General features: G+C 45.0%; 2 protein-coding genes across 3 annotated transcripts in view; one reads left to right on the forward strand and one right to left on the reverse strand.

The window, feature by feature from the left end:
* COA1 (cytochrome c oxidase assembly factor 1) overlaps positions 1-17,154 on the forward strand; it is a 113,170-nt gene extending 96,016 nt beyond the window's left edge. Inside the window, exon 9 of one of the 2 annotated variants that reach the window (XR_012333846.1) lies at positions 832-17,154. The gene's annotated coding sequence lies outside the window, so the exon portion shown is untranslated. The remainder of the gene's footprint in view (positions 1-831) is intronic. The other variant, XR_012333845.1, reaches the window with a different exon arrangement.
* The window catches only part of STK17A (serine/threonine kinase 17a), a 37,246-nt gene continuing 20,853 nt past the window's right edge, over positions 2,408-18,800 (reverse strand). The window contains exons 3-7 of the mRNA XM_004327972.4: positions 17,731-17,875; positions 7,045-7,171; positions 3,876-3,924; positions 3,610-3,789; positions 2,408-3,163 (exon numbers count right to left, since the gene is read on the reverse strand). Coding sequence (XP_004328020.1) covers positions 2,839-3,163; positions 3,610-3,789; positions 3,876-3,924; positions 7,045-7,171; positions 17,731-17,875 — 826 coding nt within the window. The 3' untranslated portion in view covers positions 2,408-2,838. The remainder of the gene's footprint in view (positions 3,164-3,609; positions 3,790-3,875; positions 3,925-7,044; positions 7,172-17,730; positions 17,876-18,800) is intronic.

Consider the following 18,800-nt stretch of genomic DNA (forward strand, 5'->3'; position numbering starts at 1 on the left):
ATTAAGGCTCTTGAGGTTAACGTTTTTAATCCAGCTCTTTTAATTCTGTAACAAATTGAAGGTCCTAAGTGCTAAATGACCTTGAGCCATACTATCGTATTTTTAATTTTATCAGTCTAATTCAAATTTCTCCAAGTGTGAGCTTAAAATGTATTTAGGATTTGTTTCTTGGTACCTTGAGATGATCCATGTCGGTGGCAGGGAGCGATGTTGCTCAGGCCTCCGTGGACGGAGCCGCACAGCATTCACCTCGTGTCCAGCAGCCTCTAAGCGACCTCTTCTCTCCTACACTTTCTTCCAAACTGAGGTCTGTTGGAAAAGTTTAAGATACACCACAGTTAGCATCTGATGTGCCTCTGTAACTATGAGAGAAAGCCATATTCTCCTACTTTTCATGTGACAACAACAAAATGAAACATTAAAACACAATTTCCCAGTTGACTAAAACCACTTACATTTTGCGTATTTCATAACTTCTCATCAAGCTAAAATATTATAATGTTGAATTTTATTATAATTAAAACGAGTTCTAAATTGCATGGATATGAATAGTTTAGTCCATTGTAAACAAGTGAAAAGAAAAATTAACAGAGCTAGTTGGTTAGTAATTAACAGAAAGTTTTGGTCCAATACTGTGAAGACTCTTTATGCTCTATTTATATGACAGACACCAAAAAATGTCAATATATCCCTTTACCAGTGCAAGTGCTTCCAAAAAAGCAGTGTACAATTCTAAATTCAAGGCACCAAGAGCAGCTAAGGACAGCTGCACACTGCAAATGGCAGTGGCCAGCTAAAAGAAAACACGTCTATTTTTCTTTTCTTTTACAGATACAGCAATTACATTAAATGTATTATGAATACAGTACAAAAAATGGCTTGGAAAAAGTCTAACTGTTGTCCACATGATTATGATTTTAAAACTGAATAAATCCATCAAGTATAAAAATGTGTCATTCAAATAGTGGATTTTTTTTCTCACCTCCCTCCTATTTTTGTCGGAGGTATTTATAAAAATTTGCCTAAAATTGTATTTTACCTCTTTTCAAGACTTACCTGAGGCTTCAGCATTGTAGCCGTGGGTTTTCATTGAAAATTGCCACTGTAGCAGAATTTCCTCTTCCTCTTTATAGAGCTTGTTTAGAAATGCTCGTTTCCAAGAAACTGTATAAATCAATAGGCCAATTTAGTGAGAAAACAGTGCAAACCGAGGGTTCGAACTGCCTAATCGATTTCACCTGATGGTGTCGGAACAACACAGGGCCTGCGACACTTGCAAGGCAGGGCTGGGAGCTCGTGCAGACCACGCATGGGAAAGTCCAGCCCAGTACCCTACACACACTTGAAAACAGATGGTTAGGGGTTCCCATGGTCTTGAGGCTGACATCTGAGCAACCAGGCTGGGAAGAAAGCACCACGTGACACCCTAGCGGACTGCGAAGGGATGGGTCCGAGTAGCTCACGGTACAGAGCACACGCTGTGTGCACACAAGTCACAGACAAGTTGTGTTCACCCGATACAAGCACCTAATACAAGGTAAATAAGGACTCGCAGACTGTTCTGTGTAAGAAGAAGGTTTAGTTGCTTTAAGTTATACAGCATACGCTTTTACATGTCCACTTTTTTAAATAGGAATTTGTTCACTGCGGGCCCAGATACAGCTGAAGTGTTCACGCCTAAGTAAATTAAATGCTACTGAGTATATTCTTATAAATCTTACAAGTCTTAGGGTACCTCCCTAATGACAAAGTTTCCAATGTCAAATCGTTTACGAACAAAGTAAAGGTTTATAAATATTCTGGCATCTTACCACTTTTCCTAGTATTGCTTGGGGGCTAATGGGAAATTCAACAGAAGCAGAGAGGCTCGATGGCCAGCATGAATGTGCTTTATATTTCTTCCCCAATTCCTGGGGATTTTATTAACAAAAACAACTTAATAGCGTCCTCTCACTGACTGAAGCACCACTGTGTTGATCAGATCACACTGCCTCTCGCAAGAGACCAAAGTCAGGTGACAAGCGTGTGAGGAGGCGGCAGGGGTGCAGCCTGTGAAAGAGGGTAGACAAGGAAGGTGTGATGAGGGACACGCGGAGCGAACACTGGGTTAACATTACAGGGTGACTTAACCTTTGACCTTGAAAACCAGAACAATTTCAGAGGTGAAAAATCACCACCACTCTTACTAGCGATGTTGAAGAAAAAAACTAAAATTAGCCACAGGCTTTTCCACTGATAGGGCTGCAAAGCATTAGGAAGAAAACAGACAACAGAAGCCAAGTCAAGTCAACATAGAGCAGTAATAAAATATAAAAATAAGACATTATTAACTAGCGGATGTTATTCTAGGTCTCAGAAATTTGCAAAATACTTATTTAAATTAAAATCTTAGTCCCCTCAAAAAATCCAAAGTGAAAAAGTATCAATTTTAGTAACAATATCAACATACATATATGCAGATATAGATATGAATAATGCAAAACAGATTTACAAAGATGTTAATTTTGGCACTTTTAGTTGGGAGTTTTAAGGAAAGTGACTACAGATATCTTTGCATACACATTCTCATTCTGGAGAAACAGGATGCAGAAATAAAAGGTTCAAGCATCTCCCTTCTTAAAAAGAACTCTGAAAAAGGTAACTTTACCCGTTAAACCTCCTGGTTGGCAACTTTATAAATCTGGCTTGATTTCTCTAACTCCACAAGTTTGACAAAGTTATTTTAGTTTCTACCAGTGACACCTGGTCATCCACTTTCAGCACATGTACCATTTGGCCAGAAGTCCATAAATAATGTTTCCAATATAGAAATCTTAAAGTTCTAAAGGGAAATACTGCTCAGTAGATAAAATCTCCCGGAATGTCTTGCAGCAGAGGTTCCTCAAATTTAAAGCGTTTGGAAATGGCCTTCTGCTCCATTTTCTCTTTTTCAGACTGTCTGCACTGTCCTAAAGTATATGAAGTAACTACAATCAACTCCTCTGTGACGACGGATTCCTCGGTTTCCGGCTTCTGAGTATCTGAATGACTTTCAGGCACAGGATCGCCTTCCTGGAGGGCCTGTGCCTCTTCTAATGCCCCTTTCACCTTGAGAGAAGGTTCCTGAACACTGCTCTGCGTTAGCCATGGATGTTTCAGACACTCCTCAGCAGTGGCGCGATCTCTGGATAAAGATACACATTTTACAATTAGGACAAAGTAGTTTAAAGCCTCAACTGTAACTTAGAGCATAAGGTATTATATTTTGGGACATACGAACCACAAAGATCTTACTGTGGTTCCTGAATAAAACAAAGTTTTAGCATTTGCATGCAAATGCCGTTCCCCACAATATAGAAAAATAGTATTTTAAGTTACCTCTGAAAAGCCCCTTTGAAAGACCAAGAACAGATGGCAAATATCTGTTATACTGAGGTGCAGTTCACATTTTCTAAAAAACATTTTCATTTTTGCCACTTTTTCTTTCAACAGATGTAAGAAGCCAAAGGTTTCATCTAATTTTATGTCTACACTTTCATGTCTTCACTTTGGGGTTTCAGTTGTTAATCTGCTTTTGTTCAGAGCAGATTGCTCAAAAATTGATAGAGATCGATATTAACGAATACTTACTCAGGTTTCTTAACTAAAAGTGTCTTGATGAAGTCAACAGCTGACTCAGACACAACATCAAATTCTTCCTCAGAATAACTCAGATTCATCTGTGAGATGTTGAGGAACGTTTCTTGTTTATTATCGCCTAAGAAAGGCGATACTCCCGTCAGCATGACATATGCCAACACTCCAATGCTCCTAAACCACAATGAAAATGTAAAAAAATTAGTATCATATTCATTTCTTAAAACTAATTTGATCAATTCATCATAAATAATTCTCACCACATATCCGTTGCCATGCTGATAGGATCATAACTAAGAATTTCAGGAGCTAGTATCAGAAACAAAAGAAAACATTTAGTTTTGTGGAAAAAAATTGCCAAATTTGCTCTTAGAAAAATTTAAATATCAAACTAAGACACTGTCAAGGTTTGGGCTAAGATGAAATAAGTTCACGTTATAAGTCAATATGCATTACTGTAAAGTCTAACTAGATGTTTATAATTAACTTGCTTACTTTTTGCACCTCTATCCTCCAATGCTGGGTCCTAGTATTTTTTTTTTAATATCTGAATACATAACTACTGCCATATAAACTGGCAACGTTTACACTTTCCTCTTCCCACACCCTCTATCTAATCAAGCATCAGGTTCCCGCTTTTAAATCGTGCCCCCCCCAGTCTACAGCACGTGCCCCCTGACCCCCACTTGGTCCCGCCCTCTGATCTACTCTCTATGCTGTGGCTGCAGTGAGCTTTTAAAATGCCCACCCGTTAACACAAAGTCAACAAGGTTAGAAACAACCTGGGCATCCTTGGAGGACATGCATCACACACACAGACAACAAAGACAACCTACAGGGTTGAGAAAAAGTTTGCTTTGATAATATCTAACTAGACTGCTGCCAGCCAGAGAAGTAACAGAAAGACAGTCCCAAGTGTGCAAGGACACAGGGGAAATTCAGGAAAATCCTCCCTGAAGACTACTCACTGGTACGATCCAGTCAACCAAAAGACGAATGTTTTCAAAAGTGTAGAAATAGGAAGACTAGGCTATGAAAAGACAGGCAATAAGTACTGAAACCATTTAAAAATCAAAGCCGAAAAAAACGGGGGTAATTACAATAAAAAAGGGAATGAAAATGTTCTAGGGAAAACCAAAACACTGAAAGTTGCACATGCATTAGGAGTGGGAGATAAGCCTGCCCCAGAACAGGAGAGCGGGAGGTGTAGGGGATATTGGTTTCCCCACTTCTATCTGAAGCTGTCGAGCTGAGAAGCAGAGGCTATGACTGTTATTTAAAAGTTATAAAAGAGGGAGTGCCCCGGCGGTCCAGTGGTTAGGACTCCAGGCTTGCACCGCAGGGGGCACGGGTTCCATCCCTGGTCGGGGATCTAAGATCCCACAAGTGATGCGGCATGGCCAAAAAAAGAAACAGAAAAAGAAAGTTTTAAAAGACACTACCAGGAAACTTCAAATCAAATGCAGAGTATCCAAATTACTGGTGGGGAAAAAGTACAACAGAGCCGAGAGAGCAGTAGATGGTGGGAGGAGTGGGGAAGGAAATAACATTAGCTTCCTTTTCTGAGTGTTTATTACGTGCTGAGCGCTGACGTGAGAGTGTGATGGAGCAGATCCAGTGAGGTAGGACTTCCACAGCCTCGTTTCGTGGACAGAGGACCGTGAGTTATAGAGAGATCTGGGGACCGAGGTCCCGCAGCTGGCCAGTGCGGAGGGGCACACACCCAGGCAGCCCCTTCTGCGTATGAAAGGCTGGGGCGGGGCTGGGGGGCACGGGGCCCCCTTTAAAAGGCAGGCCAGGCGAAGAGACAGGAGCCCCGCCTGTTTTTCTGTATTATATCCTTCTGAGTTATTTGTAGTTTTGGGGGGTTGGGCTTGTACTGCTTTTATCATAAAGAATACAGCTTTGTTGTTTGGAGGGAAAAAAGCTCTTGGTAGAAAATTTAGAATTTACCGAAGAGCAGAAAGCATCGGAGGGAAACAAACAACCCTCAGGAACTCCTTCAGCGCAGTAATTCCTATCGGCGTCTCGGCCCACAGCCCTTCCGCCCCGCAGCCTCCCGTCCTTCCTCCATTTACAAGGCCTCCCGTTCCTCACGGGCGCTTCCCGCGAAGCAGCGGCATGTTAAGCCACATTCCTAACGCTAACTCAGCGGTCGTGAGACGTACCAGTTGGTGTACTGGAAATTGTGTTCCGGTCCACAAAAAACACAATATTTGAAGGGTGTTTTTCTGCTTGCGATATCTTTTATTACCTAATTAATAAAGGCTCTGCTGTTTCAAACTGCAGGACTTTAGAAAGTATTTTAAAACTTCAAAGTATTTTTTGTACTGTCATTGCCCTATAGCTTTGTTTTCCTCAACCCGACCTGTCCCCTGGGACTTTCTGTGTCCCCCTGGAATCCTTTTTTCCTTCCTACATAAATTCCCACCATCCTGGGCTCCTTCAAGGACTACTCTTCTCCTTTCACCTTCTTCTTGCCACGCCCCCAGGCCTTCCAGAAGGACACGGCCTCTCCGCCCACTTCACACCTCTGCCCTCAGACAGATCTCCTTCTTCCCTCCAGGCCCGGGCCACAGCCTTCTCTACTCCTGGTCACAATGATGCTCTCACCCACGGACACAAAAGCCATCCTCCTCCCTGGGCTGCCATCACCCTGGGCAGCTTCCACACTGATGTGCAGGACCCTACTGGCCTGGCACCCGCGCTTCTCGACCTCCTAGTCTAAAGAAGCTGACCTTGCAGAGCTACATCCAAGGCCTTGTAATCACAAAGAGCCCTTTCTACTCGGACATTTTAAATGATAAAACTGTGATCCCCGGTCACACCTTTAAATTATTTTACTGCTTTGCTCTTCTACAGAAATCTCTCTTTTTCTTTAACCTATCCAACCACTAATTCTTTTATGCTCCATTTTCCTTCCAGTCTATCCAAAAAGTCACAGTTTACCACTTTTTCTACCAAACCGAGAAGCCATGGTTCATCACTTCGGCTGCTCTCTTTTTCTTTCTGCCAGAAGCTCTCAGCCCTGCATCAACCCAGCAGAATGCCCTCTGTTTCCCACGTCTATGCAATCACAGGGCTTGCAATGACTTTCACAGTGTTTATTCTACCAACTTGCAGTTCTTGAAAGCTCCTTGCTTGTTAAATATCCTTCCACCCTCAGATAACCTGACATCCTCTCCTGTTCCTTGTAAAAGCAAATCCCTTCGGCTTCTCTTAGCCCTCCAGGAAAGGGACTGCCAATTTGGTACCTTACTCTTTAAAGTTTTCCATTTTTTAACTTAATACAAAGGAAGGGACCTCTGATGGTAGAATTTCACCACAGTGGACGGCAGGCCCCACCACTCATCACGCCACATGTGGGTTCCCCAGTGAAGGTGAAGCCTGACCCCAAACACAAAACACGCAGCTCTCGGGAATACTCACCCACGTACTCGGGAGTGCCCATAATCTCCCGGAGCTCTTCGCCGTTCTTCAGTACTCGTGAAAGACCAAAATCAACGATCTTAATGTCACCCAGTGGAGAGTCACTTGTCAGCAAAATATTCTGGGGCTACAAAATGACACCCCCCAAATTAATAAACCGCGATTGCGTATGAAGAGCATAAAGAGCAGGCAGCCCATAAAACATACAAATTTCACCTGTGGAACTGAGAGCGAGAAATTTAACAGTAGACAGTCATTCGTCAGACAGCTGTTTTTACAGCGTACTTCCCGTGTGTAAGGCAGCAGGCCTCATAGCATCTCTTCCCTTATACCGGCTCTTTGTCAGCACGTAACTGTGCATCTATTCCCATCTTAAAAACCAAACCAAACCACTTAATAAAAAAATCCTCCCCCCATGACCCTGCATCTCTTTCTAGCCAACACTCACTCCCTCAAAGCTCAACTTCTTGAAAGCGAGGTCATCTCAATCCAGCTGCATCGGGATTTGCCCCCTGTACTCGACCTGCTCTCACTAAGGTCACCATGTCTTTAATAATCGAAGGCCCACCAAGTCCAGTGGGGCTCCTGCAGGCACTGACGGCGGGACGATTTGGAACTACTGGTCGTCCTTATATTCCCTCTTGGATCTATTCCTCCCTCGCCATTTTTCTCACGACTGTTTTCTTTGCTCTGCTTTTAAATAGTGGTGTTGCCCAAGATCTCTTGCTGGCTGGCCCTCTTCTCCTGACACTCTGCGTTCTATTTCTCAGCAATTTCATCTACCATGAGAGCTTTAGCCGCCACTTCCATGCTGATCACTTCTACCCTAAGCCCTCTCCGGACCCACAGCGCCAATTAAAATCAGATCCTTTCGCCTGGCAAGGCCTTCAATGCAATACACACCTCGGGCACCAAACCCACTGCTCTCTTCTGTATTCCCAGCCTCAGTGCTCAAGTCAGACACTGGGGAATCGTCCTGAAGTTCTCTGTACCCTTCATTTTCCACCACTTTCACATCTAGTGAAGCCACCGGTCATGCGAATCCTATTTCCTAGATCTCAGTACTCCCACTGCATGAAATCTGGGATTTCATTACCCCCCTGTCTGTAGTTTCCCCACCTTCAACCCACCCTCCACGTACGACAACCTTCCCATGTTGTAAGTCTGATCGTGACCCTCTCCCTGTGGTCGTCTGGCTGTTCTTCGCCAAGAGACACACTCCAGTGGGGACGGGGCGGGTGTGATGTACACGGCGGTGGTAAGCGCCACCCAGAGGACCAATGAGCTTCGCACTCCTGGAGTCATTTTTGCTCAGCTGAAAATAACTAGGACATCTTTGCATAAAAAGTCAAGCTGATACATTATGGACTAGAATGTAAAATTCATCCCAGTTTTTAAAATAAAACATGAGATCTGAAAGAGGCTTATGCGCGCTTCAGAATGGGTCGGCGCTTACTGTCTTTGGCCGTTAAGAGTACTTCCAAAGGTGAACTGAGGACACTGGCACCAATAAAGTGTAAGTACCTCACTAGAGCGTCCAGAATGTTCCGTGCTCCGGCCCCTCCCTCCCTTTCTAGATGACTCTCCTGTCACCATTCTGCGGGGAGTCTGCGCTCCAAGTCAGTCGGGCTGTAGTCCCTCAACAAGACCCACGGCCCACACCTCAGGCCTCTGCTCGGGAAGGCCCCTCCCCGGTGGCCTGGCAAATTTATCCTCACGGCTCCCTCCGGCACAGGGTGGCGTCTCCTCTGCGAAGCTCTCTCTGCCCTCCCCTCCCCCGGCCCCTCTCGCCTCCCCGGCGTCTCGTACTAGACACGTTGTTCTGTTATCAGGCGTTTCGGTCTCTTCCGCGGCGCCTCCACTTCCACGCAACCGCTCCATCCGGCTTCCGTCTTCTCGTCGCCGCCCAGGTCGGTCAAAGCCAAGGGCGCCCTCGGGCTCTCCTCTGAGCACCGGCGGCGCTTCACATTGCTGCTCCCTCCCTGTTCACCAGCTCCTTTTCTCTCGGCTTCCAGAACAGAACACCGTCCTGGTTCCCTGCTAACTCCCCGGCTGCTGCTGTTGGCCCGTCTCCTGCGACCCGCCCACTAACTGCTGGGCCCCCAGAGCCCTATCTGGAGGCTCCCCCTCTCCTCGCCCCACTCCCACCCCGCACCTCCACCTGCACCCAAGGCCGATGACCACCTGCCCCTCTGGACTCACAGCCTCTCTCTCTGGCTCAGGTCCCTTCCACCAACTCTTCACCTAACCTCTCCCCTTTGATGTCTGTCATCGTACCCCCGCCACCTGGGACGCTCTTCTCTGTTCTGCTCTGCCTACTGTCAACTTGGCGAGAAGACCTAACACGGCAGGGAAGCAGCAACGTGAAGGGCTGCCCTACGACAGAGGATGCTGAGGTACAGGGGGGCCCTCTCTTTGAAACGGGTCTTACTGTCGAGCCAGCCATCCGGCCTACTCTTTTCTATTACGAAGATGCTTGTAGGTTTATCTCAGTCTGGATTCAGAAACAGAGGGGAAGAGGCTACAGCTCCGTGGGAACAGGAGCCACAGTCCTGGCCATGGTGACGTCACCGGGCTCAGGGCCCGGCACCCGGCAGGCCCGCGCTGCTACTCGCCCAGTAAGTGAAAAGAGGAAAGGTGACTAACCACAAAGAAACCCTTAAAGGGTCTCTATTTTGTGTCAGGACAGGTGGTACCATAACTGTGAGTACTGCCAAGCCCCTACTGTCCTGAGTTCATACTCAGAAGACAGATGGGCCTGTCGGGCTCAACGAGCTCAGGTGCTGCAGTTGACAAAGCACCCAGGCAAGAGATGAACAACATGGGATGATTCTGCCTTGGAGGGTTCCTGAGGAGGTAGGGCAGCAGCCCTGACAGGGAAGAAGGATTTCACCACTTATTCCGCAAAGTTTTACTGACTGCCTAGTGAGCTGTGACCTGAGGAAATGGCAGAAAACAAGTCCTCCGTTCCTCTGGAGACTTATATTCCAATAGGGTCAAATAAGTACAAATAAATAATACAACCTCAGGTTGTTTTAAGCTCTACAGAGAACTCAGAGTGGGGGAAGGAGCGAGAGAGTGCCCGTCAGGTATGTGTGTGTGCGGATGCTATTTCCAGGGCAGTCAGGGAAGGCTTCCTGGAGGCGGCGTACTTGAGGGCAAACCAATGTTAGGAAGGAGCCAGTCATGGCGGAACCTCTTGGGGTTGGGGGTGGCAGAGGGAAGAACTGCGAGCTGAAGACGCGCACAGAGGTGAGGGGCAGGTGTGAGGCTGGAAGGAAATGGGGTTGGGGGACAGGACTCACAGGGCTTTGTGGGCCATTCAGGAGTGCCTGGCAGAAGGCAGAGCAAGGGGAGGGACGGAGGACATTCCAGGGAAAGACAAGACTGCAGGCCAAAGTACACAGGGGAGCCAGCACACAGCACGATGTGCAAGGGACTGTCAAATACAACCACGCAGCTGGAAACAGCCTTCTGAAAAACGTGTCTTTAACCTGTTTTTAAAAGTCTCTAGGGGGAGAGAGACAGAGTGAGGAAGATATGATGAAGCATGGAATGAAAGGAAAGAAATTTTACACGTAACAGAGGCAAAATCCACAGGCCGCCGTGACTGATGCCATGTAGGGGCAGGAAGAGGGCACGGTGTCATTCGCTGACTGACACACGGGGTCCGCAGAGAGGACCATGGCTTCAGCTTTCCCAGGACCAGCCAGGACAGCTGGAAATTCAGCCTGGAGAGACAGCAAAGCTGAGTCCACGGCTTTGGGGGCCTGCGGCACAGGGGAAAGACTAAAACGCATGGAAGCGAACGAGAGGAAGAGTGTGCAGCGAGAAGAGGAGCGGGCCGGGAGGAAGGACGGCTGATAACTATGTTTCGGGGTAAACACCAGGAGCCAGGAAAGAGGAGAGACCCTGGTCTGCGAGCGAGAACCCAGGTGTAACATTAGAGCAGGAAACAGGGAGAAGAGCGCCATCAGATGGGACAAGGGGAAGAACGACGACCACGAGCGAACTCAGAGAAGGTAACTTTCAGTAAAATGGTGGGAGAAGAAACTAGCTTACAATAGGCTGAAAAACAAATGGAACGGCGAAGAGATCTAGTACAGGTGGTTTTGACTTAAGTATCTTCTGATACCCTTGAAGCCAGTGCTGGCCTACGGAAAGGTAATTTAAAATTTCCTAGCAGCCATATTATAAGAAGTAAAATGGAACAGGTGAAATTAAATGTATTTATTTAACTCAATATATCTAAAAGTTTACACCTTCAACATGTAATTAATAGGGAAAATTATTGAGATAGTTTACTTTTTTCATAGTAAGTCTTTGGAGCTCTGGTGTGGATTTCACACTCTGAGCACAACCTAGTTCAGACGAGCCACGTTCCAAGTGCTCTAAAGCACCACGTGGCCCGTGGCACTGGGCTGATGGTGCCGCGTTAAACTCCTTAAGAGAAAAAAAAGATGCAATGACACCCCAAGAAACGGTCAGGGAATTCTTAGTGTCTCTTACCCACTGTCCTAATTTACTACCACTATGCAATTATGGAATGATAGTTTGTTTTGAAAACAAATTCATCAAAATAACTAAGACGTTTCTGCCTATAGTGAAACAACCACACTGTGGCTCAGTGTCATCTCTAATTTTGTATAAAAACCTGTTTTGTCTTTTTCTTGTAAATCACAGACAGTTCTGGCTACAGTAAAACCTTAAAACTGAATGAAAAACCAAAACAACAAATTGCTGTCACTGTAGAAGTTTCCACTGCAGACGCGTGCTCAATGGTTATAAATACCCAAACCAGATAAAGCACCCCGCACGCAAGATTGAGAAGCTCAACTGATCAGTGTTAGCATCAATGTCTCTTTTCAATGACAAAGTAACTATAGAGGTTCTGGTAACATAAACTTCCTTATAAAGCCAACATTCTCTTTTTTCCTTAGCTTCTAGCTATTTCTTCAGGAAAAAATCCTATGTAACATCATGATCATGAGGCCCCAGACTTCTCAAGGCCATTTTAGTTGTATTACATGAATGATATACTGCAGTACGATCAAACATCATTATTCAGGCAAATTAGAGGAGAGGAGTCTGGCTCTGAACAGACATTCATCACTGCACATGTTTTGCCTTTCCCAGTACATCAAAAACACCAAGAGAAATACTGCTAATCACCAGATCTTCTTAAGGTTCATTTGTGATTAACAAGACGTGCTCATTCTGGGAATGTTTTTAAATAGCATTTGTTCCCTTAAAGGAGATTAAACATCTTTCCCTTACATTTTGTTTACTCTTTACATTCCACGGGAAATGCTTTCTTTAGTTATTACGCAAAAGCTAGTTGGTTTGGTGGTAATGTAGTAAATTCTGTAGTAGTGTGACCAAATGATTAAAATGTTACCTTAGTATTTGAAATCAAGGCTTAGTCACAGCATCCATAATCTGCCAAAGTGAGAGACGTTAAACCCTTGAAAGAGAGATTGCTAGAAAAAACACACGTGTCATAAAATCGCAGCTTTCGGAACTTCACAGTTAACGTTTATTATGTCCTCTCGTCCAACTGTGCCCTGGTTTGACCACAGGTACATTTTTAAAGTAGACCTTACTCCTCTAAATAAAATATAAGACTATAATCTCCATCATTTCTGAAAATATCCATCAGCTTCTGAAAACATGTGCTAAAAACAGAGATAAGTACCTTTACATTTACAGCTTAGTCAGACCTCCTCTCTGTGGAATCCAGTTCATGACAGAGGCTGCGGCTCACAATACTTAATTCTATTGAAGATGCATGCATCCCAAGTGGTAAAAAGAGAAAAATACAAGGTCCACAGAGAGGTAATGAGAGTGGAATAAATGGGAAACATACAAACTGTTCCCAAATAGACAACTGGGAGTAGAGGGGTGCTCCTAAAATCTTATTTCTCAGCTTCGTGGGGGAATCCTTTTATTTATCTGGGCATCTTCACTTCTGTACATAATCTACCATTTACTGAGCAATCACCATTGGATGAGATCATTGTAGACTTGAGGCTAATCTGCTCAATAAGGCTAAGGTACCATGGACAGCATTTTAAGGAACATTTTATCAGCCCACGAAAGTTCAAGTAAATTGACATTTTATGCACTAAAACCCAGGTCAGAGTATAGAAATAGGTTAATAATCCTGTCTAAATAAATTTGGGAAACTGTTTAGAAATGTTACATGTTACCCCTCTTTCAAGTAAAACACTGATGCTTAAACTATCAGTGATCAACTTAATCTCAGAAGGGAAAAGTTCCAGCTTCTAATTCCTGGTCTGCTCCTCTACTTCCCATTATACATATCACAGGGTGGACGGGTTTAATGACTGAATACCTAGTACAGAACTGCTGGAAGATCTGACCAGTACAAGACCATCTGAACACAAACAGCCTCGGATTTTAAGACTGGATTTTTCTGTGCCCTTTTGGTCAGTCCTCCCCTTGACTGATGTAAAAGCAGGCCATTACGCCCATGACTAGCTCAGCAAATGACTGAGATGGTTCTGAGCCTCGAGCTTGTCCTGACTCTGGGAGAGTTGCTGTTACTGAGACTTGTCAGTCCTGCCATGATTTACGTGCAAAGGAATGGGCTCTCCCTTAATCACACACACTTCAGGGTCTTCAATTTTCGTAGATGCATAAACACCCCAACATCGGCATCTGCTACTCCTCAAAGAACTTCCCATGTTCAGCTGAAGATACAGGCCTGCCTCGTTTTACTGCACTTTGTTTTACTGCACTTCGCAGCTATTTCGTTTTTTTACCAATTGAAGGTCTGAGGCAACCCTGCGTCGAGCAAGCCTTGGCACCGTTTTTCAAACAGGATTTGCTCACTTTGTGACTCTGTGTCACATTTTGGTAATCCTCACAGTATTTCAGGCTTTTTCATTTTATTTGTTGTGCTGACCTGTGATCAGTAACCTTGGCACTGGGAAAGATGGTGTGACTCGCTTTATTGCGACATTCACTCTACTGTGGTGTCTGGAAGCAAACCCGCCACATCTCTGAGGCCTGCCTGCATCTGGCTGAGAGTGTTCAGCGAATCAGTCTTTTGGCAAACTGACCGTTTGGGGTCTGACTGGACTGAGTAGTGTATTTCCCGTTCTGTCAACTACCACTTTTCAAAGAGGCAACTATAATAGTCATTCTAACTAACTTCTGTCTCTGGGATGAGAACTGCCCATTTTCACCATGGAATAAATGGTCTACTGACTCAAAGCTCCCATATATACCGGGGTTATCACTTTTCACAGAATTAAAACATAAGAAAACACATTTAACTCTATAGCTTCGTCTTTCAAGCTCTGATAGAGACTGAGAGTCAGCATTATAAACAAATCGTCACTGGGCAGACGGCTGTTAAAAGATGCAGGACAGTAGACTCTCTTTGTCCAGACTCACGGGGGACATGGAAGTCAACTTGGAAATGACCTTTTGATAGAAATCATTCCCGTGTGCACTGCTGCCTTTCCAACCCCATCTCCAACCTTTCCCCTCCAGAGTTCACTGAGAAACAGGTCTGACTGCACGTGTGCAGAGTGTGAGGGCAGAAGACAGCCTGAGAACCTTCCAGGCCACCTTGTCCTCTAGCTCTTCTGGGTCTAGGAAACACGGAAAGTCCTGTTTCCAACATCAAAGGCCCATCATCAAAGCCTCTATTAAAGCTGGAAAGCATTCTACACTGAGTGCACTGGGGAGAAAGGATACGATTTATACTGAGTGTATTAGGGAGACAGGGATATAATTTCACTGTGTAAATACACAGCCGAACCTGGTATTCAAGAACTTAATATTCACTCTTGACTGCTTTCAAGTAACATCAAAGATGCATGACACACAGTGTTGGCAACCCGTCTGACTCACTACCTAATTAGCTCCTTTTCTGAATAATGTCGTAGGTGGAGCTGTCATAAATTGAAAGCTCATTTCCTATAGATGCAATATTATTTAAATTGGTGTTCTGTTCCTGGAGGTCGTTTTTACATCATAGAACTAGCAAAACGTCACAGAAATAAATGTATGATTTTACAAAGTTAAGTGTGTAAAACCAAACATGAGAGAAGGCTTAGCACAGACATTACTTTGGGGACATTTTCCTCACAGCTGGTACTAACTGAGGCTTCTTTTTTTTTTTTAATCTGTACGCGGGCTTCTCACTGTTGCGGCCTCTCCCGTTGCGGAGCACAGGCTCCGGACGCGCAGGCTCAGCGGCCATGGCTCACGGGCCCAGCCTCTCCGCGGCATGTGGGATCTTCCCGGACCGGGGCACAAACCTGGGTCCCCTGCATCGGCAGGCGGACTCTCAACCACTGTGCCACCAGGGAAGCCCTAACTGAGGCTTCTTAAAGTCTGAGTCCACTGAAGTCTGGACTGCAGAGACCATCTCTTCCTGGCAAGTGTTCCTGAGCGAAGCACAGTGGCTGTGTCCCGCACCCAGGATCTTTGAATTTCTAATGCATACGATGCACTAAAGGGACAAAACAAAGCCCCAGCTCCCTTGCGCATGCTCTGAGGGTTTCACCTAGGTGATGTCTAAGGCCACTGCACTACTCGTGGGTGCACACATGTCCACACCTGCCTTCGAAAAATGGTGCCATGCTGTAACCGCCCACTTTAGACACTACACTAAGAAATCAGTGTCCCGGAGGAAAAAGAACTGTTAACAAAATGAAATATTGGCATCTTGCACAAAAGAACAAGAAGGTTTCCAAATAATTTCCTTTCCCCTGTATTTTTCTGTAGGAAACTAGCATTTGAAGGATGACCTATTACCTTTGCACCTAATTTCAAATGGAATTGGATCAAGTTTACTTATGGAGTCACTTCCTGGTTATATACACTGCACACTCCTCCTGGAGAGCGTTCCTTCGTGCAAAAGAGATTAAACACTGCCATGTATACAGCACGGTACGTGTACAGTACGGTACGTGTACAGTACGGTACGTGTACAGTACGGTGCGTGTACAGTACAGTGTGTATAAGGTGTCAGAGTGTACCATCCAGCAGCAGCTGAGTGGCACCTGCATCCGCAGGACTGGCATCACCTGGCCCTGCCCTGAATGTGAAACTTGCTGGGGCCCAGCAATTTGTTGTAACAAGCCTTTCAGGTGACCCTGACCTGGGTCAAAGCTGGAGAGCCACTGCCGAAAGCATCTCCTTTCTGCTGGAAGCATACGACAGCAGGGCTCAGGGTGGATGGGCAGGTGAGTGAGACGAGGCCGCAGAAGTTCGGGAGAGGAAAGTGGTTTTGGGTCCGGGGGTTCGGCCCTGTCAGGTTACCCTCCTTCCTCACCCCCTCTCCTCTGGCTGACAAGGCTGGTAAGGCGCCGGAGTCCCTGGGGTGTGTTCTGTGCTAGGGGACTGTCTCACTTCCACAAAGCCCCACCTGGACTTGACAGGGAAGCAACCATGGGAAAACCAACAGGGGTCTTAGACGCTTTTCTCCTCAGCTGCCTGAAGGAAAATGCTCTGAATACCTGCGGTGGACATTTACTGTTTGTCCCCTGAGCGCCCATTCTCTAGTCTTCGAGAAACGGAACTGGTCTGAGAACCCATCCCTTCCCCACTCTCAGTCCACATCAACGCTGGGCTGGGAGCAGGGCTTGACCCCTCTAGGTGGGTGCCTATGACACCGATGGCACTGGCCTGGCCGTCAAAGCCCTGCACCCTGGGCCAGTGCACCAATTCTTTTTGGGTTGATCTAAGCTGGTTTGAGTGGGTCTCAGGACTTCTGAATGAGCCAGTGACCTGAGAGCAGCTCTTTCCTGCTGAGTCTCAGGGCAGTTGTGAGGGTAAAAAACGGCTGCAGCTAACTCACCACCATTTTATTGCCATTTGGAGGAGGCAGAGCTGAGAACTGAAGAAAAACCAAGTGCGGCAATATCTGGATGGATGAATAGTGGTGTAACTGCAGCCAGAGTTACCCTGGACGTTTTAGCCAATGAAAGTTCCTCTTTCGATTACCCTGCTTTCAGCTGGCGTCCGCGTCACTTGAAAGGACGGTGACTGATACCACCCTTTGTATTTTCTCTCCTCCTTCCTCCCCTTCCTTCTTTGACAATTTCAAATTAAAAATCTACCTGCCTCTGATTGCTTTCATTCCCTAGTTTATTTTATTTATTGCTGCCTGCCTAATTTTCCACAACACTGCTTTTCAAATATTTCTGCTCAAAAATCACCTATCAGTCCGTGACATGTGAACCCCAGGAATCTGGCCTTTTCTCAACTTTCAGTATCTCCTACGTCATCTTTCAATTCCAGAGGAACTTTTCCATTTATTTTTGTCCAAACACATCACAAGTATTCCTAACTCTTTTGAGTTAACTTTCTCCTATTCTTCTCTACCTATCTAAATCCTAACTTTCTGGAAAGGTCTAGCTCAAGCCCTGTCTCCGCCAGGAAGCCTTCACCTACTCCAGCAATATACCCTCGAAGCTCCATTTCCGGGGCAATGTATTATTATTTATCTTTCTATGTATGCACATGTGCATTCTCTCCCTGATAAAACTGGCTAGAGGATACAAGTTATGGCTCAATTCTTATATCCTTGTTACCTAATAAAACACACAAACCTGACAAATATTGGAGGAAACCACTGTGAGACATCTCGCATCTAGAGTGTCATTCTCCAGCAACCTCAAAACTGTAAAGTAATTCAGCTCTTACCTTCAAATCAAGATGAACTACGTCATGAGCGTGTAAAAAGCGAACACCTTCTAAAATCTGCCGCATGAGTCTCTGAACATCTTTTTCCTTAAAGGCTTCTTCTCTGTCTGCAACACACTGGTCAAAGATTTCACCCCCAGCAGCACTAGAGAAGATGAGAAGCACATTTTCAATAGAAAGGAAGAGGACTCATTAAAAATAGCCTTTGTGTTCTTAATATTTAGACACAGTAGGTATCTTTATTTACATAGACTATAATGTGAATGTGTGTAAACTTTCTTCCATCTATATGCTGAAATCCAATATTTTTAAGTAAAAATTTAAGCTCAGATAAGCATTTCCAAAGCTAAATAAAAACATCAGCTTCAGAACTTCAAGAACTAAACCTTAGTAGTAAAATATATTAACACACTTTCAAGTAAAAAAATTCTCAAGAATTTCTAGTTACAGAATACATAAAAACATTGTTTTTGTAAAAAATGCAAATAAAGTAAATGCCCTCCATTGAAGACCCTTCCCCCAGTCCAGAGCTACATTTAGAAGTAAGCTCTGTTATCACTCAGGTGTACTCCAACCTTCCAGATTTTTAAAATATATTTAAATGCATACAAAAATATTAGTTTTCTGGATTTTTAAAGACACATAAATGGCAACATTCTAACTGATACTGTTCTATTACTTTTTTAAATTACTTAAACATGCCTTAAGAGTCTTTTCCATGATGGTTTTATATCTATCTCATAATTTTTATGTTTTATTTTTAAAATTTTTTGGCTGACTTGGATCTTCATTGCTGCAGGCGGGCATTCTCTAGTTGAGGCGAGCAGGGGCTATTCTTCGTTGTGGTGGCTTCTCTTATCACGGAGCACGGGCTCTAGGCACATGGGCTTCAGTAGTTGCAGCACGTGGGCTCAGTAGTTGCAGCACGTGGGGCCCTAGAAGGCGCGGGCTTTAGTAGTTGCGGCGCATGGGTTCAGTAGTTGTGGCTAGTGGGCTTAGTTGCTCTGGGGCATGTGGGATCTTCCCAGACCAGGGATCCAACCCATGTCCCCTGCATTGGCAGGTGGATT

The sequence above is a fragment of the Tursiops truncatus genome, chromosome 9 (assembly GCF_011762595.2).
Source record: "Tursiops truncatus isolate mTurTru1 chromosome 9, mTurTru1.mat.Y, whole genome shotgun sequence".
Classification (NCBI taxonomy): domain Eukaryota; kingdom Metazoa; phylum Chordata; class Mammalia; order Artiodactyla; family Delphinidae; genus Tursiops; species Tursiops truncatus.